Source organism: Mixophyes fleayi, chromosome 10 (assembly GCF_038048845.1).
Source record: "Mixophyes fleayi isolate aMixFle1 chromosome 10, aMixFle1.hap1, whole genome shotgun sequence".
In the NCBI taxonomy this organism is placed as follows: Eukaryota; Metazoa; Chordata; class Amphibia; order Anura; family Limnodynastidae; genus Mixophyes; species Mixophyes fleayi.
This window is the reverse complement of record NC_134411.1, coordinates 2,089,172-2,116,969: the sequence shown is the minus strand read 5'-3', so window position 1 is coordinate 2,116,969 and position 27,798 is coordinate 2,089,172. Positions and strand designations below refer to the sequence as shown.

General features: G+C 47.1%; 1 protein-coding gene across 1 annotated transcript; it reads right to left on the bottom strand.

The window, feature by feature from the left end:
- Nucleotides 1–1,168: 1,168 nt before the first annotated feature.
- On the bottom strand, nt 1,169–27,058 carry RRAS2 (RAS related 2). Its single transcript, XM_075187605.1, has 6 exons — nt 26,868–27,058; nt 5,324–5,411; nt 4,937–5,039; nt 3,842–3,950; nt 3,314–3,432; nt 1,169–2,200 (listed from the first exon to the last, which is right to left on the bottom strand). Exons 1-6 carry the CDS (start codon nt 26,967–26,969, stop codon nt 2,113–2,115), a joined length of 609 nt encoding a protein of 202 aa, XP_075043706.1. The 5' UTR covers nt 26,970–27,058; the 3' UTR covers nt 1,169–2,112.
- Nucleotides 27,059–27,798: the final 740 nt, after the last annotated feature.

The window sequence follows — 27,798 nt, the reverse complement described above, 5'->3', positions numbered from 1 at the left end:
TATTTAGTTACGTAGCATTTCAACTATAGTTATTGCTAAAAAACAGGCTTTAAACAGATCCAATGTGCTGATTGCACAAACATGTATAAGCCGGGAATACCTGACCCCTGCTAGCGCCCCCTGGAGGACAGAAAATCAGAACAGACAAATGTATGAAGCATTTGACTAAAGGTTCCAGTGTGAATAATGCAGGACATCATTCTTCCCTTCTCCAAGGACCTGAGAACAAAATGACCCAATCCCGGCTGTGACACCGAGTACATCACCCAGAGGTCACAATGATTTGTTAACCCACTAATGTCAGTCTCACAGTCACCGTCCAATAACTTCAGTTCTAGAACGGCCCATTATAATGGGACAATGCAGAACACCGGACATTACGGCTTAAGCGTCTCTCAGGAGTGGGAGTACTCGTGTTAAATAGACATGAAAAGCTCTACAAAATGTTATTACACATTTTAAAAAACAAACAACGATTCTTTGAAAATAAACCCCCTACATTCTATTATTAGGTGGGATTTAGCCTCTGCTATTTATAGGGAGTTTACAGAGTTTGGGGACCTGTCCGACACCACTGAGATGTACAAAAAACCCCAAAACACACCAACATACCAGGGGCAAGCAGCACCGTGCGCGGACCGCGCTACAACGGCCTTTACAATACGGCCGACGCCGCTGGAGAAGAGCATTGTAAAATGGTGAAACATTAATATGACCGGGCTGCAGCTAACGTAACGGACAGATCAGCAACAAAACAAAGAGCGGAGATCCCCAAACTGTGTTACTTTAACCCTATTACATATAGAGCCTGTACCCCAATATAACCCTAAATGCTGCACACTGGCCGTTGTAGAGCGTCTGCTAGATCAAATTATTCTGAACCATTAAATAACATTAATTTAGGGTTAAAGAATGAGAATTTTTTTTAAATAAAATAAAAAGGCCCTTCCCGCGGAGAATGACCCCATTACTGCGGCATTTTGTGGCTCTTATTCATTAAGAATCAAGTCCACCTACATCAGCAGAATCCACTCATCAATCCTCCCCCCCCCCCCCCCCCGACGGGTGTAAGTACTTATAGAAGAAACAACCATAATAAAACCAGAGGGCGCATCACAAATCTTATTTATCATTTACGCAAGAAACAAAAACACTGCAAACAGCCTCATTCCAGCATTAAAACCAAACATCTTTATTATCAGAATTTGGCAACTGTTAAAACGCTCTCCGCCTGCTACGTATAAGACCGTACTATAAACAAGTCGCGTTCATTCCTCCCGTGTGAGAGTTTAGCTCAGGCACTTAATTTCTGGACAGCGAGCGTTATCCTCCGGTTGGCGCTGGATCATCCGGCCCCCAGTAAGCGACGTCTCAGGGGTTCAGTGACGTCAGTACTCGGCCGTTATATTGGGCCGTCCCGGGGGGGGGGACGAGGATACAGTAACACAGTTGTGGACTCTCTGTTCAACGACCCAACACAATTAGGGAACGTTTGTGTGACCCATAAAATCACTTAATTATTAACCGTTCGCAAACCATTGATTTATGATTCGAGATCAATGTGGTTACAAAGCATAAAAACCCCTGAAGAACAGACACTGAACATGGGATTAGTGAGGGGTGGGTGATCCTTGGTTTCTGGGGTGCAACAGAAATAAATAAAAAACGTGAGTACGGAGAATAAGTGGGAGAAATATAGGTGAAATCCCCGGTGCATTATTATAAAACACAGACCCCTCCTCTAACGCTGCGCTGTCATCCATGTCAGACTCTACCGACTAATTACCCTCAAATCAAAGTGTATCGCTGTAGAATTCAGTAGAGGAACCTGATTAAATTAAAAAAAATCACTTTATAACCGTACACGCTAAGAGGGGGCGATATGTGGGAGAACTACAGGGGAATCCAGTCTTTCCTGGGTCTCAGGGAGCCGTCCTGCGTCCAGGGGGAGGGACTACCACGGCGGAGCGGCAGAGTAGCCTCTCTGGAGCTGAGGGTTGGAGGCGTTGTGGATTAAGGCCATCCTGGTGACACGTACTGAGATAGACGAGACAATGTTCCAACAGGATGCTGAATATTTGGATGTAATAAGTACAGTAAGGACCAGTCCGTTTAGAAGATGACACAGTGACAACCTTTCTTGTCCTTCTCCTTCCGTGTCGGCTCTGGGGAGGGGGGACAATCCTGCTCCTGAAATTTCCTGTAGAAAGAAACATTTGGCACATAAATGACGGGAGTTTTGGTGGAGAAGACAGAACCACATAACGTGGGAGTACTCTCGTTTCATTATGCTCCAGGGTCACTGTACTATGCTGAAACCATCCACAAACATCGCTAATCGGTAAAAACAGAAGACACATTTCATAGGAATCCTGGTGTTTTCTTAAACGGAATTATAGTATGTAATATGTTCACACCCCACTTTACGCTGAACAAAAACTCTGCCAGAGGATGCCCTCAACTCAGAAGATGTGAAATATGAAGGGTAAATTTGGCTCCGCAGCGTCCAATCCTGACCCCATCTGGGATTTGTTAGTGCAGATGGGAGATGACTGATCGCCAAGGTGGCTGTCAGCGAGCTGTGGGTGCCGGTGCAGGGAAGCGGGGAGGAGGGAACCGGGGGCCCCCGACCCTCTGCATCTGTCAGGCATCGGGCCCCATTACCTCCAAGGGCCCTGGTGCACGGCATCTGCTGCACCAATGATAGTTCTGCAACTGGTCGCTGGCAATCATCTCCCAGCATGCCCAGTTATTGCCCAGTTACAGATTATTATCGGACAGCTATTATGTTTTATTAACAATCAGAAATGGGAGAACTTTTCCAAAGCTGCCCCTTGAAATATTCACCTCTTATTTGGCCGTAGAAAGACATACGGGCCGCCGACGGAACTTGGCCCAGTCTGACTCCAGTTCCCGTCTTACCCGAACCACACAGTGGAATGAATGGACTACGGGGCTCCCAGGATAATTCATAGATCATGAAATGAGTATTTACAAATGCAGCGCTGAATGGCGGAGAACAAGCGGATTTTAATGGACAGAAAATCGCACCAGAGCAAAACTGCGCGAGCAAAATTCTGCTGCAACTACGTCACCTCTACAAATACCAGGCCAACGTCTATTCCGTAGAACTAAACCGAGGCCTCCTGCTCTGCGTCGCCGCAAAAACTTTATATAGAAAATAATAATATATAGCAAGGGATAAATTCCTCGATAACAGACGTATGTACGCACAGGGCACTAGAGGACTGCGGGGAGACGGCTCGTTACACAGTTTCGGTAATAATTAAACCCACAAGACGGCCGCACTCACCTCACAACTCGCACCAGTTCATGGAAAGCTTGATCCACGTTCATCCTAATTTTTGCTGACGCTTCCATGTACGTAACTTTCAGCTGCCGCGCCAACTGATGTCCTTCCTCCTGCGTCACCTGCCAATTACATGCAGACACGGTACTGAGGCCGTACGTCCTCGGGTCTCTTTTGTACAGCAAACTGGCTTAATAAAGGAGGGTACTCCCAGGTCAGAGGGTGGAAATGTGCAAAAATCATTACGTGTTTATTTAAATTTGGCTCAATTAAGGTCCGTAAAGAATTGTTCTGCTCGTGTAACTTAGTTACTGTTATGCTCCGTTGCATTATATATATATATCTATATACTGATAAAAGTAGTGATGGCAACAAAAAAATCCTCCCCAAAAGTAGTAATGTTCCGCTCTGCCCTTTACTGGGTGGGGAGAATATTAAAATCAGGTTACGGAGGGAGTCTCACTCTCTATTATAGAACATATATGTTGTATATATACACACACACACACACATCACCAGCGCGTACGTTACCTGCCTCTGATGTTCCAGATCAGCTTTGTTACCCACCAGGATCATGGGAAACTCGTCCCTGTCTTTTACTCGCAGGATCTGTCTCTGGAATTTATAAATCTCCTCGAAGCTGCAAAACATGAATCCTTATTACATAAATCAGTAAAATACATCCCTGGGAACACGCAGCTCATAGTGCTCAGCTGGTTCCCGGGAGCTGACGCTCACTGCGCGGCTGCTGTGACACAATCAGACCACCCTGGTTACATTACAGCATAGAACAGAGGGGCAGATCCCGAGGATCCAGCACTGAGGTCTCACTTACAGAGTGATTAGATTACACCAGATCTATGAGTGACACCGAGTCTCCCAGACTGAACAGCTCAACTATTCTGATCAGATACCTGGGAAACTGTTTGATACATTTCATACTGGGAATCAATGAGCACCTCAATGATCTCTATCTAGCACATGGGGATGTGGTGAAGGGGGGCGAGAGGGGGGGGGTCTTGATATCAAGAACAGGAAACCAGAAGATATTTCTGCATTGCACTTTTTGGACGAACGGGGAAGGAAATCTGTAGTGTGTTGAAATAAAACATAAATATAGACACTGCAGTTGTATTTATTTCCGGGAGAGCCAAGGACAGCTTCTCTCAACAAATATAAAGGACTAAAAATACGAACATGGCCTGTAATGACTCCATAATTGTTTCTTGCCCTATGTATCCTACAATGAGTAAATACTGCACAGTAATATATCTATTACACTGCACCTGCGTGTATAGGGGGAGGTCAGCAAGTGAAATATAAATAATATTACAAAAAAATAAATTATAAAATATATTTTAATTGTAAAAACAAAAAAACATTTTGCAATTAATTTATACTATAGGAAACAAAATGAGGAAGTGCAGATAATCACAACACATTAAGCAGATGTCGGTGGGAATGAAGGACAACAGCCAATTAGGAATCCCCTTTCTGCCACTCCCACAACGTCTCAATCTTTGCAAGACGGAGATTCCAGCTGCATCTGACCACAATCCATTTATTATTGACCTTCACACCCCCGGCCAACTAGTCCCCATCAGACACCGGCTATAGCGGACGTACCTTCCTCTGTCCGTTACGGAGAACACCAGCAAAAACCCTTCCCCGGTCCTCATGTACTGCTCCCGCATGGCCCCAAACTCCTCCTGCCCCGCAGTGTCCAGGACTGAAAGAGAGACAGACACCAACGTTACAGGAACCCAGGACCACACGAAATTGTCACATTCCTCCTCTTTATTACAAGTGTAGAGTAAAAATTAAGAAAGGACGCGCCTCCTTTTCAGTATTAGATCTGATCTTTCAATGTATGGAAACGTGCACTGCTCTGGTTTTACCGTAGAAAATCTTGGTTCATTCTGATCTTTAAAAACACAATAACCTGGAGACTCCAAGCTCAGCGATATAGAAGGTACTCTGGATATTCATAGATGAGGAATTATCAATACTCACTGTCCAATCGCGCAGCTCGGTCATCGATCACACACTGTTTGCTGTAGGAGTCTTCAATCGTGGGGTCATAGTCAGTCACAAAGTAAGACTGTAAGAGGATAGAGAGGGGTTTATATGTTACACAGTCATGCAGGGGGGGTCAGAACGTTATTACTGCAAGTCCTAGCCAAGGTTACCGGGCAGTAATTGCAGGTGGACTTTCTTTCTGCGATGTGAAGCTGTGAGTGCTGAGTGTTATTAGCTACATATTTTGATCTTAATCTCGGGACTCTCACCTGAGCATTTATTACATGTGCTGGCTATGTTATATGACCATTACGGATTATATTACCATGGATAATGTATGTGTTGCATGTCTCCATACTGTGCAGTCTCCATCTTCAGGAGGTTGTTTTATTTTGTCAATAGTTTTAATAAATATTCAATTTGTTTATTAAATGAGGAGCCCTATTTGTGTGTTTTTCTTCTCCTACATCCTACACTATTTTTTCATCAATATTTTGTATTTTGCTGTCTGGGTCTCCTTTTCTACTTGTTTGTATTCAGCAATAGGAAGACCCTGTCCTAGTAGAACCTCACTGACCCAAATGGGAAGTGTCACATTGCTTGTATTTGTATCCCTACAGCAGCATTAGTCTGATGCAAAAAGTAAAATGATAAATCTGTGGGAATCCAACAGTGAGCATTCAGTAAATGGTTTGAAGTAAGCTACTGTCCAGGTCACCCAGCAAGAAGCGGGAGGGCCGTGAGTGGCCCAACAGCTGTCAATCAAATGCAATGACCTGTCTTTATGAGAGGTTAATAACGATCTGTCAGTCAGTTGTAGTGAACAGATCTCGCCACCAGGTGTCGCCTGCACCACATACTAATGTCCCATTACAGAAGTATGTTGTACTTACTTGCAGACATATCATCTGCTATTTATATAGCGCATCTAATTCTGGAGCGCTGTACAAAGAACTCGCTCACATCAGTCTCTGCCCCCATTGAAACAGTCTAAATTCCCTAATATAGACACACACAGAGAGACTAAGGGAAATTTAATAGTAGCCAATTAATCTGCTACTAGTATTAGGAAACAGATGCAAACACAAGGACAACATACAAACTCCACACAGATTAGGCCATGGTCAGGAATTGAACAAATGATCCCAGTGCTGTGAGGCAGAACTGCTAACCACTAAGCCGCTGTGCTATAATAACAAAACAATATAATATACATCAGATTATTACAGTATAAAATCTCCCCCAGGAGTTACATTGTTACTGGATGTAGTAATGGAAAGTTTGAAGCCGCCCTGTTGTAGGAACAAAGGATGAGGATAATAGACTGGAATTTACCCACATGCAACTGGGGGCAGAAACATGTCTACCTGTAGATTGTAAGCTTATGAGGCTAGGAACCTCCATCACTATCCTCCTTCACCCTGTCCAGCACCTTCTACCAAATCTCTGCCTTCAGTGTCTCCATGGCCCTAGGCACAGGCCTGCTTCCCTCCTCTGCAAGGTGAAATGTGCCTCATGCCTCAGTCTTGTGATTAGTCCATAGAGCACAGATAGGCGGCATTCCCATGATTATTGGTTAATCCCACATAATGGCTGCTCCCAGTGTCTGCAGGAGACAGGAAAACTGCTTATATATACTATCCTCGTACATCTGACACTCAATCTGCAACCTCCAGACAGAGGTGACACAACCCGCGTCTAACGTCACAGAGTCTGCGCGGCAGCCGCACGTCAGACAAGGAAACGATTAATCTACTTAATGAGGAGAATAACAACGCACGTCCCTAAAATAGCTCCCAGCTGCCCTGGGTACAGAGATCCAGCTGGAGTTATCTGGTGCACAGTGAGATAACACCGGTGTACCTGCAGTACTGTGCGATATATTGCTGACAATACTCACACATCAGCATTTTACTGCCCAGTTCCTGCCCATATTACACCATTCAGGGGAGATGTTGATCTATAAATGACACCTATTCCCACACTGCCACCTAGCTGTCAGAGGGAGCACTGCACCAGCCATACAGGCAGCATTTACTAACAGGTCTCCCAAAACTGTGGAACTACAACTCCCAGCATGATCCGCCTGCCGTGCAAAGGTTACTAGGTCTGTTTCACTGTCGGGCTAAAACGTTAATAGGACCCAACAGTCAGTCATCCCTGTAATTTATTACAACTGTCCAAAAATAGCGACAAAATATCATCTACATCCATGAAACGGTGGTTACATATTAATAGCAGAGAATACTGATGAACGCAGACTGAAACATGGTAACAGATACATGTAACATGTAATATGTATGGTGACAGACTGCATGTAAACTCACTGTTTTCTGTTCCATATTAGTCAGTCCAGTGCAGGGTTCACCATCCCCCAATATTTTTAAGGTGCATTTGACTGGACCGGATTATCTTGTTGTATCCAATATTTAGCTCCTTATTCTCAGTTTATTAGCCAATCAGGTTATCTGAATTATAACAGCAGCACAGAGTATATCAGGAGATGAGTGATGTGATAGTGAGGACAGGGCTGCATGTGACAGGGGCAGTGACATGGTGTGAGGAGGGGAATGGAGGCAGCAGGAAGTCACAGACTGAGAGTTATATAGAGGAAGGAGCAGGGTCCTCCAGCAGCACAGAGTATATCAGGAGATGAGTGATGTGTCAGTGAGGACAGGGCTGTATGTGACAGGGGCAGTGACATGATGTGAGGAGGGGAATGGAGGCAGCAGGAAGTCACAGACTGAGAGTTATATAGCGGAAGGAGCAGGGACCCTCAGCAGCACAGAGTATATCAGGAGATCAGTGATGTGATAGTGAGGACAGGGCAGTATAAAAAAATTCTACAGCACACTTCTGTGGTGATAAACATAAATAAAAGGAATACACACAAGACGGATGGAGTCAGGGCCCTGTTCACAAGAGTTTACAATGAGGCAATTGATACATAAGGCATGAGCACATGTGTAAAGCAGTGAATTACACGTCACACATTAATGTACAAGGACACAAGATCATCAGTAGCTCCGCAGTACAGATCTGGGGTTAAATTTATCAAGCTGCGGGTTTGAAAAAGTGGAGATGTTGCCTACAGCAACCAATCAGATTCTAGCTGTCATTTTGTAGAATGTACTAAATAAATGATAACTACAATCTGATTGGTTGCTATAGGCAACATCTCCACTTTTTCAAACCCGCAGCTTGATACATTTACCCCCTGAAGTCTCTCTAGGCACAGAGATAAAACGCGTCAGGTGTTACCGCAGTGATACATATGTTGTGGTGATAGTCAGAGAACAATAGCAAAATATAACAAGCTCTACAGAGGTGTTTTCAGGAAACACATAAAACTTTGAAGGTTAGGGAACCAGTCTGACGAGGGAGAGTGTTACAAGGATGGGCGCAGCGTGGGAGAAGTCTCCATTGTTGGACTATGAGGTAGTCATAAGGGACAGTGAAGAAATTTTATAGCACTTTAGGATTTCGCTATTTCATGGTGCTTTCATACGGTATCTACATCAATGTTTTTGAATTTAATATTTAGAGAGATTGCTTTAATTTGATTAATTGCAGTTCCCATATGAAGCACTGTAGGTCCTTGCACGCAGCCATCTACGCTCGGCCGGTAACAGTACATAGAACAGAAACGCAATCTCTCCATCCAGACACTTGGCCACGACCAGACTCTCTTCCACTTACATTTATATGGTTTAAGCTGCACTAACGCTCTAAGCTCCCCTTCTGCAGAATAAAAATAAGCAACAGGTTTCATTTAAATTAAGAAAGGTCTATTCCATCCATTATGACGTATACAATGTATTTAGGGAAAGGGAGATTAAGATTCCAGCATCTAATTAAAGACCCTTATAGTGATCATGTTCTGGGGGACTGCAGTCTACAAAGAACCTAAACTAGCAGCAGACAGAGGGCAGCAGCTGCTGACCCCGTCCGACATTCCAGCTATGGGAGAATGGAGCAGTAGAATGTCAGCTCAGCGACCCGCAGGCTGGACAGTGACCGTCCTCATTACTGGACCCTCCTCCCAATAACCTGAGCAACTTCCTAAACAATGTAAAATAGTTCAAAAGAGCAAAACAAAGTAACAAGTGACGAGAAAACGAAACCAACGGATCTGACTGTTGGATCGTTTCAGGTTTCTGTAATTCAGACGTTTGTTGTAATCTTGTCATTACTATAGGTTCACAATCATCATGTCAGGACAGGGGGTTTCCAGGCTGGTTTCCCCCTCACTCAGAGTCCTCATTTACATTCTAGATACTATATTTATCACAGCATCTCCCAGACAGTGGCCGCTGCTGGGGACCTACAGAAACATCACATTACATCAGGTGTCGGAGGTTTTGGTAAATGTACAGAGGAATTCCCTGCGCTCAGCAGGGGGGGGGGGGGTTACTAAGATCCCCCCAAGACGTAGGAGTCTCACTCCTGACACCAAACTGTGCTTCTTAAAGGGGCCAGCACTCGATTTTTTTTATATTCACTGTGTATTTGTCTACTGTAAATATTTAAGGATGTTATAATGGTGTTGTAGAACATTCTATGATTGTGCTAAGAATTATTTACCAAGTTCACCAGTCAGTACAGATCCTACTATATGCACCCTGCAAATTGTTGTTTTTTAATAATCCACTTGAGATGCAAAAGTTTGGGGCTTGGCCTAGCGTCTCTGGATGTGGGGGATGTTCTTGGGGCGTGCCCTAGCGTCTCGATGTGGGGGATGTTCTTGGGGCGTGCCCTAGCGTCTCTGGATGTGGGGGATGTTCTTGGGGCGTGCCCTAGCGTCTCTGGATGTGGGGGATGTTCTTGGGGCGTGCCCTAGCGTCTCTGGATGTGGGGGATGTTCTTGGGGCGTGCCCTAGCGTCTCTGGATGTGGGGGATGTTCTTGGGGCGTGCCCTAGCGTCTCTGGATGTGGGGGATGTTCTTGGGGCGTGCCCTAGCGTCTCTGGATGTGGGGGATGTTCTTGGGGCGTGCCCTAGCGTCTCTGGATGTGGGGGATGTTCTTGGGGCGTGCCCTAGCGTCTCTGGATGTGGGGGATGTTCTTGGGGCGTGCCCTAGCGTCTCTGGATGTGGGGGATGTTCTTGGGGCGTGCCCTAGCGTCTCTGGATGTGGGGGATGTTCTTGGGGCGTGCCCTAGCGTCTCTGGATGTGGGGGATGTTCTTGGGGCGTGCCCTAGCGTCTCTGGATGTGGGGGATGTTCTTGGGGCGTGCCCTAGCGTCTCTGGATGTGGGGGGATGTTCTTGGGGCGTGCCCTAGCGTCTCTGGATGTGGGGGGATGTTCTTGGGGCGTGCCCTAGCGTCTCTGGATGTGGGGGGATGTTCTTGGGGCGTGCCCTAGCGTCTCTGGATGTGGGGGGATGTTCTTGGGGCGTGCCCTAGCGTCTCTGGATGTGGGGGGATGTTCTTGGGGCGTGCCCTAGCGTCTCTGGATGTGGGGGGATGTTCTTGGGGCGTGCCCTAGCGTCTCTGGATGTGGGGGGATGTTCTTGGGGCGTGCCCTAGCGTCTCTGGATGTGGGGGGATGTTCTTGGGGCGTGCCCTAGCGTCTCTGGATGTGGGGGGATGTTCTTGGGGCGTGCCCTAGCGTCTCTGGATGTGGGGGGATGTTCTTGGGGCGTGCCCTAGCGTCTCTGGATGTGGGGGGATGTTCTTGGGGCGTGCCCTAGCGTCTCTGGATGTGGGGGGATGTTCTTGGGGCGTGCCCTAGCGTCTCTGGATGTGGGGGGATGTTCTTGGGGCGTGCCCTAGCGTCTCTGGATGTGGGGGGATGTTCTTGGGGCGTGCCCTAGCGTCTCTGGATGTGGGGGGATGTTCTTGGGGCGTGCCCTAGCGTCTCTGGATGTGGGGGGATGTTCTTGGGGCGTGCCCTAGCGTCTCTGGATGTGGGGGGATGTTCTTGGGGCGTGCCCTAGCGTCTCTGGATGTGGGGGGATGTTCTTGGGGCGTGCCCTAGCGTCTCTGGATGTGGGGGGATGTTCTTGGGGCGTGCCCTAGCGTCTCTGGATGTGGGGGGATGTTCTTGGGGCGTGCCCTAGCGTCTCTGGATGTGGGGGGATGTTCTTGGGGCGTGCCCTAGCGTCTCTGGATGTGGGGGGATGTTCTTGGGGCGTGCCCTAGCGTCTCTGGATGTGGGGGGATGTTCTTGGGGCGTGCCCTAGCGTCTCTGGATGTGGGGGGATGTTCTTGGGGCGTGCCCTAGCGTCTCTGGATGTGGGGGGATGTTCTTGGGGCGTGCCCTAGCGTCTCTGGATGTGGGGGGATGTTCTTGGGGCGTGCCCTAGCGTCTCTGGATGTGGGGGGATGTTCTTGGGGCGTGCCCTAGCGTCTCTGGATGTGGGGGGATGTTCTTGGGGCGTGCCCTAGCGTCTCTGGATGTGGGGGGATGTACTTGGGGCGTGCCCTCGCGTCTCTGGATGTGGGGGATGTACTTGGGGCGTGCCCTCGCGTCTCTGGATGTGGGGGATGTACTTGGGGCGTGCCCTCGCGTCTCTGGATGTGGGGGATGTACTTGGGGCGTGCCCTCGCGTCTCTGGATGTGGGGGATGTACTTGGGGCGTGCCCTCGCGTCTCTGGATGTGGGGGATGTACTTGGGGCGTGCCCTCGCGTCTCTGGATGTGGGGGATGTACTTGGGGCGTGCCCTCGCGTCTCTGGATGTGGGGGATGTACTTGGGGCGTGCCCTCGCGTCTCTGGATGTGGGGGATGTACTTGGGGCGTGCCCTCGCGTCTCTGGATGTGGGGGATGTACTTGGGGCGTGCCCTCGCGTCTCTGGATGTGGGGGATGTACTTGGGGCGTGCCCTCGCGTCTCTGGATGTGGGGGATGTACTTGGGGCGTGCCCTCGCGTCTCTGGATGTGGGGGATGTACTTGGGGCGTGCCCTCGCGTCTCTGGATGTGGGGGATGTACTTGGGGCGTGCCCTCGCGTCTCTGGATGTGGGGGATGTACTTGGGGCGTGCCCTCGCGTCTCTGGATGTGGGGGATGTACTTGGGGCGTGCCCTCGCGTCTCTGGATGTGGGGGATGTACTTGGGGCGTGCCCTCGCGTCTCTGGATGTGGGGGATGTACTTGGGGCGTGCCCTCGCGTCTCTGGATGTGGGGGATGTACTTGGGGCGTGCCCTCGCGTCTCTGGATGTGGGGGATGTACTTGGGGCGTGCCCTCGCGTCTCTGGATGTGGGGGATGTACTTGGGGCGTGCCCTCGCGTCTCTGGATGTGGGGGATGTACTTGGGGCGTGCCCTCGCGTCTCTGGATGTGGGGGATGTACTTGGGGCGTGCCCTCGCGTCTCTGGATGTGGGGGATGTACTTGGGGCGTGCCCTCGCGTCTCTGGATGTGGGGGATGTACTTGGGGCGTGCCCTCGCGTCTCTGGATGTGGGGGATGTACTTGGGGCATGCCCTAGTGTCTCTGGATGTGGGGGATGTTACTGGGGCGTGTCCTAGTGTCTCTGGATGTGGGGGGGGGTGTTACTGGGGCGTGGCCTTGTGTCTCTGGATGTGGGGGGGATGTTAGTGGGGCGTGGCCTAGTGTCTGAATGTGGGGGGATGTTAGTGGGGGGTGGCCTAGTGTCTGAATGTGGGGGATGTTAGTGGGGCGAGGCCTAGTGTCTGGATGTGGGGGGATGTTACTGGGGCGTGGCCTTGTGTCTCTGGATGTGGGGGGATGTTACTGGGGCGTGGCCTTGTGTCTCTGGATGTGGGGGATGTTAGTGGGGCGTGGCCTAGTGTGTCTGAATGTGGGGGATGTTAGTGGGGCGAGGCCTAGTGTCTCTGGATATGGGGGATGTTAGTGGGGCATGGCCTAGTGTCTCTGGATGTGGGGGGATGTTACTGGGGCGTGGCCTTGTGTCTCTGGATGTGGGGGGATGTTACTGGGGCGTGGCCTTGTGTCTCTGGATGTGGGGGGATGTTAGTGGGGCGTGGCCTTGTGTCTCTGGATATGGGGGATGTTAGTGTGGCGTGGCCTTGTGTCTCTGGATGTGGGGGATGTTAGTGGGGCGTGGCCTTGTGTCTCTGGATGTGGGGGATGTTAGTGGGGCGTGGCCTAGTGTCTCTGGATGTGGGGGATGTTAGTGGGGCGTGGCCTAGTGTCTCTGGATGTGGGGGGATGTTAGTGGGGCGTGGCCTAGTGTCTCTGGATGTGGGGGGATGTTAGTGGGGCGTGGCCTAGTGTCTCTGGATGTGGGGGGATGTTAGTGGGGCGTGGCCTAGTGTCTCTGGATGTGGGGGATGTTAGTGGGGCGTGGCCTAGTGTCTCTGGATGTGGGGGATGTTAGTGGGGCGTGGCCTAGTGTCTCTGGATGTGGGGGATGTTAGTGGGGCGTGGCCTAGTGTCTCTGGATGTGGGAGATGTTACTGGGGCGTGGCCTAGTGTCTGTAATATAACTGTCGCTATATAAATAACTGTTAATTAATATTCTCTATAATGGTCCTCTGTCTTATAAGAGGACTTATTTTCGCCCCCTCCCCCCACACCAAGTTATAGAGAAGATTCATTAAACAGTTATTTATATACCACCATTTATATTACACAGCTCTTTCCAGAGAGTAATTAATCATTCACTGCAGCCCCTGCTCCAGTGAAGCTTACAATCTATATTCCCCGCTGTATACAAGATAGGAGTTATATTTACAACATAGACAAAATGAAACACTTCACAAGAGTGGAGACAGGAACTAACACCCTAGTTCTATACGTGGCTGCGGAGGTGTAATAACCAGCATTACGTTCACCTATAGCTGAAAAACACTTTAAAGTTTAGAGTTAAAAATAGTCGGCAATAGGAGGACTGTAAGGAATGTAATGATGATACCAGACCAAAATATAAAACTTAAAAATACAAACAAGTTGTATTTATCCACTTCCATATGAGGTTCTCTCATAGTGATCCCTATTTTTCAGGTAAATTCACGTTATATTCACCTATCTGATAAATGAAGCACCGCGTGCGACTATTACACAGAAATATAACCAAAATCTGCCCTCAGAGCTCAGTAAAAAGGAGGAATAAGGATGACAAGAAGGAATAAGACAAAGTTACAGAACCTTTAGTAAAAGTTGTTTTCACAAAAGACAAAATTAAAAATCACGGCTGGGAATTCACTTTCTTGTAAGGAGCTATAGAAAACTACAATGTGACTGATTCATTGAGCTGGGGGTTTATTCACATGGATGACAATGGCGGGCCAGCTGTGACATCATCACCTGGACAGAAACTGCGGCTAAGATGGCACAGTGGTCAGCATTGCTGCCTCACAACCCTGAAATCATGGGTTTGATTCCAACCAGGGTCCTATCTGTGTGGAATTTGTATGTTCTCCCCGAGTTCGACGGGGTTTCCTCCCACACTCCTGACATACTGGAAGGTTAATTGGCTGCTGACAAACAGAGCTTAGTCTGTGTGTGGTAGGGTATTTAGATTGTAAGCTCTGAGGGGCAGGGACAGATGTGAGTTCTCTGTACAGCGCTGCGTAATATTGGCACAATATAAATACATGATAATAAATAACGTCCGTAAATCAACTTATATATAAAATCCAAGTGAGAATCCTGGTTAACGGCAGCAATAAGAGGACCAGACTGGTGGCCCTGGAGGACACTGGCACACAAGCAGTTAACGTCACCGGTGACATCACGGCGATGCAGTCACTCCACGGCACAGCCAAGAATCCCGCAGGACTTAACTACTATGCAGCATTACTTCATAGCCTGGAGCGAGGGCCCTGAACTCCAGCCAAGTGCTGGGAGACCGAGTGGGACCTCAGATGATTCATCGATGCTGGAGGAGAAATACCTTCCCCACGATCAGATTTCCACAGCTCACTGCAGCAAGGATTACGGTGGCTGGAAGCCCCGGCACGACGCTCGTACCTCTACACCGCAGCTCTGTCACCGGTTATATACCAGGCCTGGGCGACCCTGTGGCTCTCCCGGGTGTTGTAACACTACAAGTCCAAGAATGCCCTGCCAGCTCTCAGCTGGCTATCTACTGGCAAAGCATGCTGGGACTTGTAGTTTCGCAAAACCTCGCAGAGCTGCAGGTTGGTCAGACTTCTTGTATACACTCAATCCTGGGGGTAAATGTATAAAGCGGAGAGTTCTTCGGCGGGTTTGAAAAACCAATCAGATTCTAGTTATCATGAAAGTTAGAATCTAATTGGTTGCTATAGGCAACATCTCCACTTTTCAATCCCGCTGGAAAACTCTCAGCTTAATACATTTACCTCCTGGTATCCTGGAGAACAAACAGGGTAACGTATACGTCACAGGGCAGATACTGGCATTCTGTAATCCAATATCCGGCCTATCAATTCACCAGATGCTAGCGATATCAGAGACACATTCACAGTTATCAGTCCGTATCAGGCAAACTGCGTAATAGTGATGGTGTTTACCCTGGTTTGTCCATACTCTCTGCCGGTCATTTATACACAATGTATCATCCAGACAGACAGCAGAATAAGGAGAACAACTAGGACATCACAAAGTTGCAGCATCAGTCGTTAGTGTAGCCAGCTCCATACATCTCCAGGAGCGACAGAAAATACGACAGAGATTCTTAAATCGCCAGAGTAACCGCGATGAAAAGAAAGAAAGATCACTGGAGGGTGTAGCAGTGACTCCTAACCTGCATTTTTCCTAACATGACCTTTAAGGCTGAGGCTGAAATACTGCAGGCGTATATAGGAGTATATTCCTTACACTGAGGCACCACAAGACATTGTTCTGGTCACAGTTACTGGAAAGTCGGAGGAAATCACGTTCTTGCAGTGGTGAACTTACATTAAGGTGAAGTATTGTGTGTTTTACACACCGTTGCCGCTGCTCCTACACACGTGTGGTGTGTACCTATTTTCTGTTTCCTTGTGAGTAAGTTGGCAGAGAGACAACTGGCTTCAATGTAACCACCGAACTAGTGCGCTAAAACCACAAGGACAGCGCAGTAACCGACTGCGCACCCTCCCAGAAACACCAACAAGTAACAAAGTGACTACAGAACCAACACTAAAAAGAGAACGTTTCTTCACACTTCTTGTGCAGCAACAGCAAAGGCGAAGTTTATCGTAACTGTGCTAAAAATACCCAAAACAACAACCAACCAGCTCACAATCAGGAACTGGGGAGAGTATTTATACTTAAAGCAAAGGGGACAAGGTGCAAAGGAAAAGAACTTTCAGCACAAAACCAACTTTATTTCTTTGAATGTTGCAGTTATAAATGTATATTTATGTGTTTAAAAATACTTTGAGTCTATAAGAAACTGCAGTGTAATATGCTCTATAGACCTTATAGTCTCCCTCAATGGTCTGAGAGTACCACCATTACTGAGCTCTCTGTTCCCATCAGTCTGAGAAGGCCGGGACACGTGGAAAAAGGTGCATACAATACATCTAGAAGTAGGGAAAGGTTGCCAATACATGAGGGAACATAATTAGAACAACATTTGTATATCCCACATGTGATCTCCATAAACCAGAGAGTGGACTCATACAAAGAGAATGTTCCATTTAATCTTTCAAAGTTCTATTATAAAAAGATTTAACTTACTAATTTCTTGTAAACATTGAGCTGAAAGATCTTTTCCAGAAATAGGGGAGAAAAGAGAAATCATAAAAATAGAAAAATAAAAAACAAAATCAACTTTTTTTTTTTTTTTTTTAAAAAGGAGGTAAAAGTTTTGTTCCTCGTAGAAAACATTTCCGATACTTCTTCTTGTAGTAACAGGACTCTGTGCTGATCAATGACAGATCAAATTTCTGCTCACAACATAAACTAGATTTATATCTTCAGAGAACCACTATCAGATACGTAGGGAAGAAGTTCTTGCCAGGAAACGTAACTATTGTCAGTCAATGGGACACGTGTAATTACAAAGCGCCACAAAAGGAATGCTGCGCCAATCTGACAAGCAGAAGTAAACATTGGGAAAAAGACTCTCTCCCGAAGAGCTTACAATCCAATTAGGTAGTTGGTAATATACACAAACAGATGGAAGTGCCATTCACATTTTAATGTAAAATAACCGTGTGGGCCCCTTACCATCAACTGATAATGTAGAGGGTGACAACGTGAACGATGGGGTTTATGTTACTTTGAAGTAACTGCCTGATATTGGCTGCGATACCGGTGATTAAGTATTAACAGTGAATTCAGGATCAGATATTGAGACAGATTTAGCTGGGATTACAAATCAGGATAAACTCCATTGAGATAATTCCACAGGGTAATTTTAGCATCTATCAAATACAAGACATGTAGAGGGTCTTTCCAGGGGTATCTGAGGGGGGGGGGGGTTAGAGCAATATCATTTTAATAAAAGTTATACCTAGTGATTGTAACTTTACAGGTAACCAGGATCAAACTAAACCCAACTACAGCCCACCCTAATAAAGGCTACAGACCCTCTGGGGTCACCCAATGATGTCCCTAGAGTATAATAATGTGTGTCTGGAAAATCTAAATGTATTTTAACTTAACATTTCCAAGTGTGTTTTACACATTAATGAGCAGTAACATACCCAGCATTACTGGAAACGTATGATGGGAGATGTAGTCCGCTCAGCTTGTACCATGGTCGCAGCCTACATGGGTGGTACAGTCCTAGGATGGACTGGTAGCCCCCGCGTACCTTACCAGGAGAGGAGACCAGAAGCAAAACAGATATGGGGGTATCTGAACAAGCTTGGTTGTTTTACTAAAGGGACACTTGGTCCCTCCGGGATGGCGCCTGGACAGCGAGGTCTGCCGCACGCTCCTCGCCCACCACTGGCGACATGCCGCCAGCCACAGCAGAAGGGAGCCCAGGAGCAGCGGGCGCAGCAAGATCTCGAGGAACCTTCAAGACGTCCGGACCCCCAGGGAAGTAAACCTTGGAGTCCAGGTTCTCGCTAGGATACTTCTGAAGACCCCAAATGTGTCCCCTTTTATGATAAGATGGCTGAGACGCATGTTTTCTATTAAAAAACAAATAAAAAAATAGCGCAGCGATGACGCAGAACGACGCAACACAACGTGAACGCACTCAGAACAGAACTGCAGATTTTCTATGCAATAAAATGTGCTCTGAGCTCATGAAATTAACTCCACATTAACCGAAGCGAAGCTACATCTCTACAAGAGAACACAAACATCGGGCAGAAGACCCCTCCACATCCTGCACAACAGGAATATATTTCTATTTAATACGGGTAAAGAGCTATTAAAGGCTCGTGCAAGGATCTGCAACCTTCAGCTGTAATTTCCTAAGATAGAGCGCCAGGGAGAACTGCGAGATCAAAAGGTAAACGAGTAAATATATCTCAATATTTACACAGCAAGTGACATTTCAGAGTACAAAAGGGTGAGAGGTGATTGTGTACACAGTGACTGGCAGGCAGGATGTTGGGTCCTTAGTGTAACTTGTGTTCTCCTAAAGACGGACAATATACTCAACGTGTTCAGTGCTGGGACGGCGGCCAGGAAACACCTCTCTCCTGGCGAATAATTCCTGAGTATAATCCATAGATGTAACGTCCTGGAGCGCAGTTTATATACACACTGTACACACCAAGGTCACCGGTTACCAGGTAAGCCAAAATATCAGGCCAAACAATGTCCTCCTATCTCCATATACAAACCTCCCCGACACCAGGAAGTAACCACATCTCGCCTTCATCTAGCGCCATTTATATGTATCATCATCACCATTTATTTATATAGTGATTCCGCAGCCCTGTAGAGAGAACTCACTCACATCAGTCCCTGTCCCATTGGAGCTTACAGTCTAAATTCCCTGATATACACACACACAGACAGACAGACAGAGAGAGAGAGACTATGGTCAATTTTTGATAGCAGCCAATTAACCTACCAGTATATTTTTGGAGTGTGTGAGGAAACTGGAGCACCCGGAGGAAACCCACGCAAACACAGGGAGAACATACAAACTCTACACAGATAATCGCTTATGAATGCGGCTAGGCTCAAATCCACGGACCTGACCATCAATCATTCTTTACCAACAATTCCCACAAGAGCTGTCATTAGTAAGCAGCACAATTGGGACACTAATTGAATTTATCAGTGTTTAATCTCTTTGGCTGTCCGAAACAAATTATGGACAAAGCATACGACACCCCTTCACATCACCCTCAAAACGGGCAAAACTCCATTTACCAGACCTGGGAATGATCGAGCGTATTTTAAATACATTTTTAGAAAGCACTTCTGAGCTTTAATCAATCACAAGGAGATTACTTCCAATCATGTAATGGGGATCACTGCTCCCTACGCAGACCTATGTAAGACTCCACAACAATGAAGGATGTATAGCAGAGGCAGCTGCACTATATTCATCCATCCACAGCCAGTCATCGATCCGCTCTCTCATGTGTACAGTCAGACCATTCTCCATAGGGAACAACGATGACTGTAGCATGTGATGAGCTCGATGGATACTAACTGCTGTACAGCATCTTTTGTGGATTTACACGTCCCGGCAGATCCCACCAGCGTCCGCTGAGACTTGTACACAACAGATGCACAGCCGCAGGATACCGGATCGTCATTAGATATACAAATCTATTGGTTATACATCAAAACTGCAACCAAAGCAGTTATAGAGCTTTCTACACTCTGCAAATAAACTGATGAATAAATATTTTGGCTAATTCGTATCTTGTAACGCAACTCAAATTTCTATTACACACTTTTATATTGTGGTGTTTAAGTTCGTTTATGGCTCATTCAACCCCAACACTGAACAGTGAAACAGTCCCACACAGGCCTCAGAAAAGCCCCACCCCCGCGCAGCCCGCAGCCGGGGCCCCTCCCGGGCACCGCGCCCAGGACCCCGCACAGAACGTGTTTCTAGTTTGAAGCTGGTAATGACAGGTTTACGGATAAGAGCAACTGTGACTTTAATTACCTGAAGACATTTCTACATCACCGAGAGGTTACGTCATAATCTCATACGCAGATCCTGGATTGGTAACATTAAATCTGTATTACAAATAATTTCACAAGGTTATACAAATATGCACGTTGTTCTGCTTTCAGATGAAATAAAAAAAGTGATAAAGAACATGTGAATCTCTCAGACCGTGTGATATGACCTGGGTGCCTGGCCGAGCAGCTTACTCACAATCAATAATGTTTACTACAATACACATTATATATATATATATATATATGTATAAACTGCTGTAATATATGGACATTACAAGTCACCGAAGGCATTACATGGCCATATATGAGGCTGCCGGATGAGAGATTTTATACAGGTCATGGGATTCCACGGTGACTTCTAAAATCCTTTTTATTGTACAGCAGAAGGTAGATTAATATACACGTTTCAATAGAAAGCCATGAAAGTTGCTAATATGATGTCATCCTTATATCCAGGTGTTTAACTTCACTGACTGTTCATGGAAACATGACAACAGTGACATCACTGATCTCCAGATAAATAGGATATTTTCCATTTATAACCCCTATGTTCTACCTAACGCAGCGTATAGGCGGCAGGCGCATGCAGTCGGCCATCTTTGCCCACGTGTCACATTCCTCTTCCCCATTGGGTTTCAGCCAAGCACCGTGCTAGCACCTTGAAACACTGGTAACACAGCGTGGGAGGGTGATCAGGGGTACACGGCGGAGGACGGCACCTCCCCGGCTCATCGTCCATGGAAACCTTGTACACAAGGTACATATTAGATAGATACACTCTTTAGCAGAGTGTATCTAACAGATAGAGGTAGGACATGGGTTACATCATTACAAAATAAGACTCTTTGGATACATTTTGTAAGACCCTCCCTAAAGGTAACATTTGCCTCCTGACTAAAACATTTTCTTTCTTTTTTTAAGTCATGGTAATGTTTCTACCAAGGCTCTGTCCTGATAAGTGATGCTAAAAGTTAACATTCTTTTTCTTTTTATCAATTTGCATTCGTTTAGCAGTATGGGCGACATCTGCATTAACCCACGACAACCAGACACTTTCTTTTGTCACCTAAATTGCACTAGACATAATAAAAGCTAATTGCCGATTGGTAGCTGTGGTCCAGTCTAAATGTTGCACCTAAATACAATGTTAGTAAAAGCCAGAACGTACAGGTAGCTACACGATGTATGTACAACACAGGGAGGTCTGACTGTAAATCTGCGGATCCAGTGACCCTCAGGTATCTCACAATACACAGACTTGGATATAAAACTTTGACACCTCTGTCTGCAGTACGGGGAAACGTCAGCGGCCAGGGAGTTGGAGAGAAAGAAACAACAGAAAGGACCAGACACAGTAACATTTTATATACTTAGTGCAACATTGCAGATATACAAAGTAGCACCAGCTAGACACTTCCAGGTTGTGTGTAGATTTCATTTCACACAATTTTGGTCATAATGTCCCTTTAATTAAGATTATTGTCTGCAATGAAGCACGGCAGATGCGCATGTTCCGAAGTCACCGGTTTACAGGTCGGCCGGTGCCCGGCTGTGTATCTCTACTGATCTCTTTGCTGTGTATCGCGCCGCCGGCTCACGTTTAGTGACCGTTTGGGAGAACCAGTAAAAGATAATCCCAATTGTAAAGCGCTACGGAATTTGCTGGCGCTATATAAATAAAAGTTGATGATGATGATGATGATGAAGATAAGAGACGTCTGAGACGCAGCACCGACTGCTGTCAGACAGGAGAACGTACACAGTTATACGACGGGTTTAGATAACCGATGAATCATTCAGCAATAAACCCTCAGATATGACAGAAATATCAGCCCACACCGAGGGTCACAGCAGTTTATAACAATGTGTGGAAGAGCTATACCTCATACTGATTACTGGTATGTATCATACAGGTCTGTATCTAATCTAACATACATGTGCACACTAATGGCTACAGGCGGGGTTCCACGTTCACGTGACTTTCTACTATTGCCTTGTACGCGCCCTCCTGCGACTGTAACTACAAACTCTGCTATTTATAAATGTCTAAAAAGCAGAGAAGGGGCCAGAAAATAAATAAAATCACCACAAGAGTTGTTTATTTTCACTGCCCTGTGATAAAACAAAGCTGTGCCCTGGATACAATCGTATCCAATACAGGCAGCGGAGCAGCTCTGCATCGTGCCCCAACAGAAAATAATATCGCATGAAGGTTATAACGGCTGAAATGTTTATTCCTGTACATTATCTGTAAAATCTCATGTACAAGGTCTGAATAATCAAGTGCACCATAAAGTACTTAGTGTAAGATAAATGGTAATAATTATATTCCAGTCTAATCTTTAGGGAAAGCTGAACGCTGGAGTCACGAGGGCCCAGATCTCAGCAAATATATGTTCTCCCAAAACCAGGGCTTCTTCTCCCAAACATATTGGTTTATAAGTGGTCCAGTCATATAATCCACTCTTCCAAATAACAGGGATATCCTGAAATCCTGCAGTTACAGACTAGCTTGTTACATTTATACTGTAGTGAAACTAATGACCAATCACATTGTGGAAGAAATACACAGATGGTTTTTTGTGGTTGAGGATTAACTTTTACAAATGACACCGAAAAGTATCATGTTCTTTAGAACATCTCTCATTAGACATCTAAGACCGACAGGATAGATTGTAAGCTTGTGGCCCCAGCCAACATTACCCTTATAAAACACGACAGAGAGCCAGAGCCACCCAGCTCTACCTACTGCACTAATGCCCAGCTGGTAAAGTGCCCCTACGGCAACTATGCAGCTAAAAATGAAAACACAAGACGTGAAGAGAGGAATGTGCGGATCTTGTGACAGGTCAGCAAGTGACAGCCAGAAACATACTGCCCGGGCAACAGCTGTGTCCGATCCAACCGCAACACAGCCCTGGCGTCACACGCTGGACTACATCGGAGCTGGCCGGGGAGGGATACCGACATTAACACTTTCACCACTGTCCAGCCACCACTAGATCCCTGTGCAGGATTAAGCTGCATCTGTCATTAGGGAAAAATTCTGAAAGGTCACATTAGTTATTTGTTCCAGAATCGCTTATTCGGCGCTTTCATCCTCTCCTTTCTTATCAGTTGTTGGCGGCCGCATTACACAAAGCTGGAATCTCTCACGGCAGCGTCGGGGGGAGGTTTGACCAGGTAGCAAAGAAACTTTCCTTCATATGATCACCTGGACGATTCCTTATTTGATAGTTTTAAGCAAGTTTGTTATTTTTTTGTTTTTAGCAGCAATTAATGGATCTTCCGCTCCTACTTTGGGGCTTTTGCACCTTAAACTCAATATTTGGGCACTTCTCCTACAACCCCCTCCATAACAGACTTCAGGACCCATGGCATGAGTTCAGGTCACCAGGTTCCTGGTATTTACGATTGGGAGGAACATCTGCAGATCAGTTATATTTAAGATACACGTGCACCATGGCTGGAGAGGATAGCCGGCTCCTGATTGGACGGCTGTGAGCTCATCCAGGAGTCAGAGGTCACTGACTGACGGGGTGTTTGGTGTCTCTCTTCCTAAATTGCAGCAGAGGTTCCAGCCAATCAGAAGTACCAAGAAACTACTGAAAGCAGCAAGAAGTGGGGATCACATGGGAACACACCCCAAGAAGTGTTGTTATGTGGGAATTTTATTTGCCAATAAAATATAGCGCAGGTGACGCTGCCCCAGATAATGGCACAGTCTACCTTAGTGCTTGAGACAAAGGGCCTAGTTGTCAATGTGCCCTGTGGGTGCCAAAACATGCCCAGGTGCAGAGGGACCTGAGCACACTTTACGCTATGGAAACTGCTGGCACTACTGTCATATTGGCCTGGAAAGAATCTTAATTTTATTTTTGCACAAATTCTTGCCGAAGGTCTGGGGTCCTCGGGCACAAAGATTTATGTACACAGCGCTTTCTAGTTTGATCAGCGTTTTGCTCATGAGAGCCAGAGGCTTACGTCCTGCCAGCTCCTTAGGTCTAGCAGAGGTTGAGGTGGCCTCTTGAACTTTTAGGACACTCCATTTACCACCCTAGCCTTGCAGAGATGATCTGAAGACCCTGACCTCTGAGGGCCTTGTGGCTCAGTGGTCAGGAAGCAAAGGGGTCTCTTACCCTTTTGAGGATGGCCTAAAGACTCATGTCCCCGGTATATATTATTTTCAGCATGCACTGGGTGATTTGAATTCACGCACCTTCAAAAAAAAAAAAAAACAACTACTACAATCACGCACACTGTACGCGCAGGTACCTTGATAGACAAGCCAAGACCTGCAGGTCCTTCCAAAAAAAAATAGAGATATACATATATTTATTCACTTCTAGAATAGTTATTTATTGACAACACCAAAGACAACAATCACCATCAGAGCACGTGGTGCTAACAATTCCCCATGAACATTCGTTAAATAGCCTTCTAGCCCACGGGTACGGCAATAGGACAAGGGTGCACTGAAAAAAACGACATGAACCCAAATCGTTAGGTGATTGCACTACTAGTGTTGGCTATTTGGCTTCGGTGATTTGTCCTCCACTGTATGGGGAATATAGATTACCAACCCTGTTTATTCCACAGAACAGAGTATGGAATAATTCTCTGAGAAGTCTCAGACAACGTTTACAGTGTGTGTGAGAAAGTGATGAAGTGAAAGTATACACACCCTGCACTGTACGGCTCCTGACAATTACTACAAATTCTTTCCATTTGAATCTCAGTTACGGCTCTCACACACCGATCGGTCACACCGAACTTTCACAGCCAATCTTTCAGTGTGAAACAACGTTCAATCAACATGAAACGGTGCAGACACAGCAACAGGCAGAGGACTGTATCCTGCTATGGTGATGTGACGAGAGGGGCTTAGCGTGTATATTTACATAGAGAGCCCCCTGACATAGACCTATACATAGGATGACGTATCTGATAATACCATGCAAGTATAAACATCGCCACTTCCTACTTGGGTCCAAGCAAGCTCCAAGGCGGAACACACTTTGTTCCATGATAAGTGCACATATAAACCGAACAATCTGCCGCACCTCAGGTGATGTCCTCACACCCTGCGCCCAATAACATGTACAACACTTGTACCCGCTTTGTGGTACCTCAGAGGGTGTGTATAGTAGGTATTCTGTAATCTGACCTGACATGTATGTATTAAAGTACACAAATAAAAGGCCGCAGAAGGAGGGTGTTCAGTAACCGCACAAGATCAAAAGCTTACAATCTACAGGACAGCCGGCATTTAGGTGCTCATCCATTAAATTAGCGAGGGTAAGGACACATTAAACATATTACGGTGTGGCACCAGCTGAGGTAGCCTGTGGCTCCCAATGCTGGGACCAGTAGTTCCTCTGGTAGTTTTATTTTGGACCTATACACTTAAGCATTTTTGCTCCAGTTATTTACACCCAATCTGATGCCCTGCTCTGTGGAATGTTTAAGCTCTTTAAATAAACTGTGTTTTAGCCCCCCGTAGTGACCCCCTGTCAGCGGGCGGGGTGTTCCGACCACTCCATCTACTAATACCTCACCTCAGGGTGCACTGACGTGTTTCATCACTGTGATTACATGTGTGCATCCCCTGGTGACAGTAATCATGTCTTACATGTGTGCTGGGCTGTATTACACACAATTACTGTAAACAAATGGGGAAGGTTGACTAGTTTATAAAGTCAGATTTTAGGACTAGGGGCCCCAATGCACGGCTGAGGGGGTTACATGGTTTAAACACATCAATACAGAGAGAGGAGAGCCTGGGAGTTGGGGTGTTCAGTCCCCCACACACTGAACATAAAGTGGGGGAGGGGGCATTTCTGAGAGCCCAAATAAACAGGGATACGACAAACCAGACATCTGCCACAAAACACTTGGTCATCCCAATAATCCCACAATATAGTTAACATCTATATATAGAATTCTGGGGGGCTGGATAATCAGTACAGCATGAATTAGGGGAACATAATGATCCTAAATGCATCAGCGCTGTCCTGTACCCCAGCATTATAAGCCTGATTACAGTCCATGACCCCCCACAAATCTTATTACATCCATGAACAAGTTACAGACCCCCCAGTATTGGTCCAAACATGTATCCAGGTCACCCAACACCTCTATATGTACAACCAGAGTCCAAGGATGACATTCCAGCCCAGCAAACAATGTGACCCCTAGGGGCCCCCAGCACCTCACATTATCAGCCCAGGGGCCCCTATATAGTATATACATCACATTCCTACACAGCCCAGCAAACAATGTGACCCCTAGGGGCCCCCAGCACCTCACATTATCAGCCCAGGGGCCCCTATATAGTATATATATCACATTCCTGCACAGCCCAGTAACAATGTGACCCCTAGGGGCCCCCAGCACCTCACATTATCAGCCCAGGGGCCCCTATATAGTATATACATCACATTCCTGCACAGCCCAGTAACAATGTGACCCCTGAGGGGCCCTAGCACTCCCTGACCTGCGCCCCAGTCTCCACCTATAACCAGCATACTACTATCCCCAACAGCCCAGTGTGGCCCCCGGGGCCCCAGCTTCTCCCAGCACCCACCTGAATGAACTGGATGGTGAGCGCAGACTTGCCCACCCCGCCGCCTCCTACCACCACCAGCCGGTGCTTGTCCTGCACCGAGCCGTCCTTCCAGCCGGCCATGCCCGGGCCGGGGGTCCTGGTGCTGTGTCCGTGCGAGGGGCCGCGGCCAGCGCTGCGATCCGGGGGCGGGGCCTGCTGAGATATGCTAATGTGACTCCACGCTAAGGGGACGGGGGCGGGGTTTCCTGGGATATGCTAATGTAGCTCCACGCTAAGGAGACGGGGGCGGGGCCTCCTGGGATATGCTAATGTAGCTCCACACTAAGGAGCTGGGGGCGGGGACTGGCCGCTCACCCAGCCGCCGCGTCACTTACTGAGGGCGTGGTCTCAGGCGATATGCTAATGAGGACTTGCAGAACCCCGGGGTCCACTGACCCAGCAGCTGCAGCACCTGGTCCTCAGCCCGGACCGGTCACCCCAACTAGTCATGTGACATGTGCTGAGAGCTGCTAGATCACTGAGCCCCGCGTCATGAGGGCCCTCAGTGACAGGAGACCCCCAACCTCTACCTCCTGCATGACTGACAGGTGTCCCCCAACCTCTACCTCCTGCATGACTGACAGGTGTCCCCCAACCTCTACCTCCTGCATGACTGACAGGTGACCTCAGCCTCTACCTCCTGCATGACTGACAGGTGTCCCCAACCTCTACCTCCTGCATGACTGACAGGTGACCTCAGCCTCTACCTCCTGCATGACTGACAGGTGTCCCCCAGCCTCTACCTCCTGCATGACTGACAGGTGACCTCAGCCTCTACCTCCTGCATGACTGACAGGTGTCCCCCAGCCTCTACCTCCTGCATGACTGACAGGTGACCTCAGCCTCTACCTCCTGCATGACTGACAGGTGTCCCCCAGCCTCTACCTCCTGCATGACTGACAGGTGACCT

What these genes read in the sequence shown, in the direction of transcription:
- RRAS2 (XM_075187605.1), bottom strand. Translation starts at nt 26,969, where the DNA reads ATGGCCGGCTGGAAGGACGGCTCGGTGCAGGACAAGCACCGGCTGGTG. An exon ending in TCACCATCCAGTTCATTCAG is followed by an intron (nt 5,412 to 26,867) that starts GTGGGTGCTGGG and finishes ATCCTCTTACAG; the next exon opens with TCTTACTTTGTGACTGACTA. An exon ending in CCGAGCTGCGCGATTGGACA is followed by an intron (nt 5,040 to 5,323) that starts GTGAGTATTGAT and finishes TCTCTCTTTCAG; the next exon opens with TCCTGGACACTGCGGGGCAG.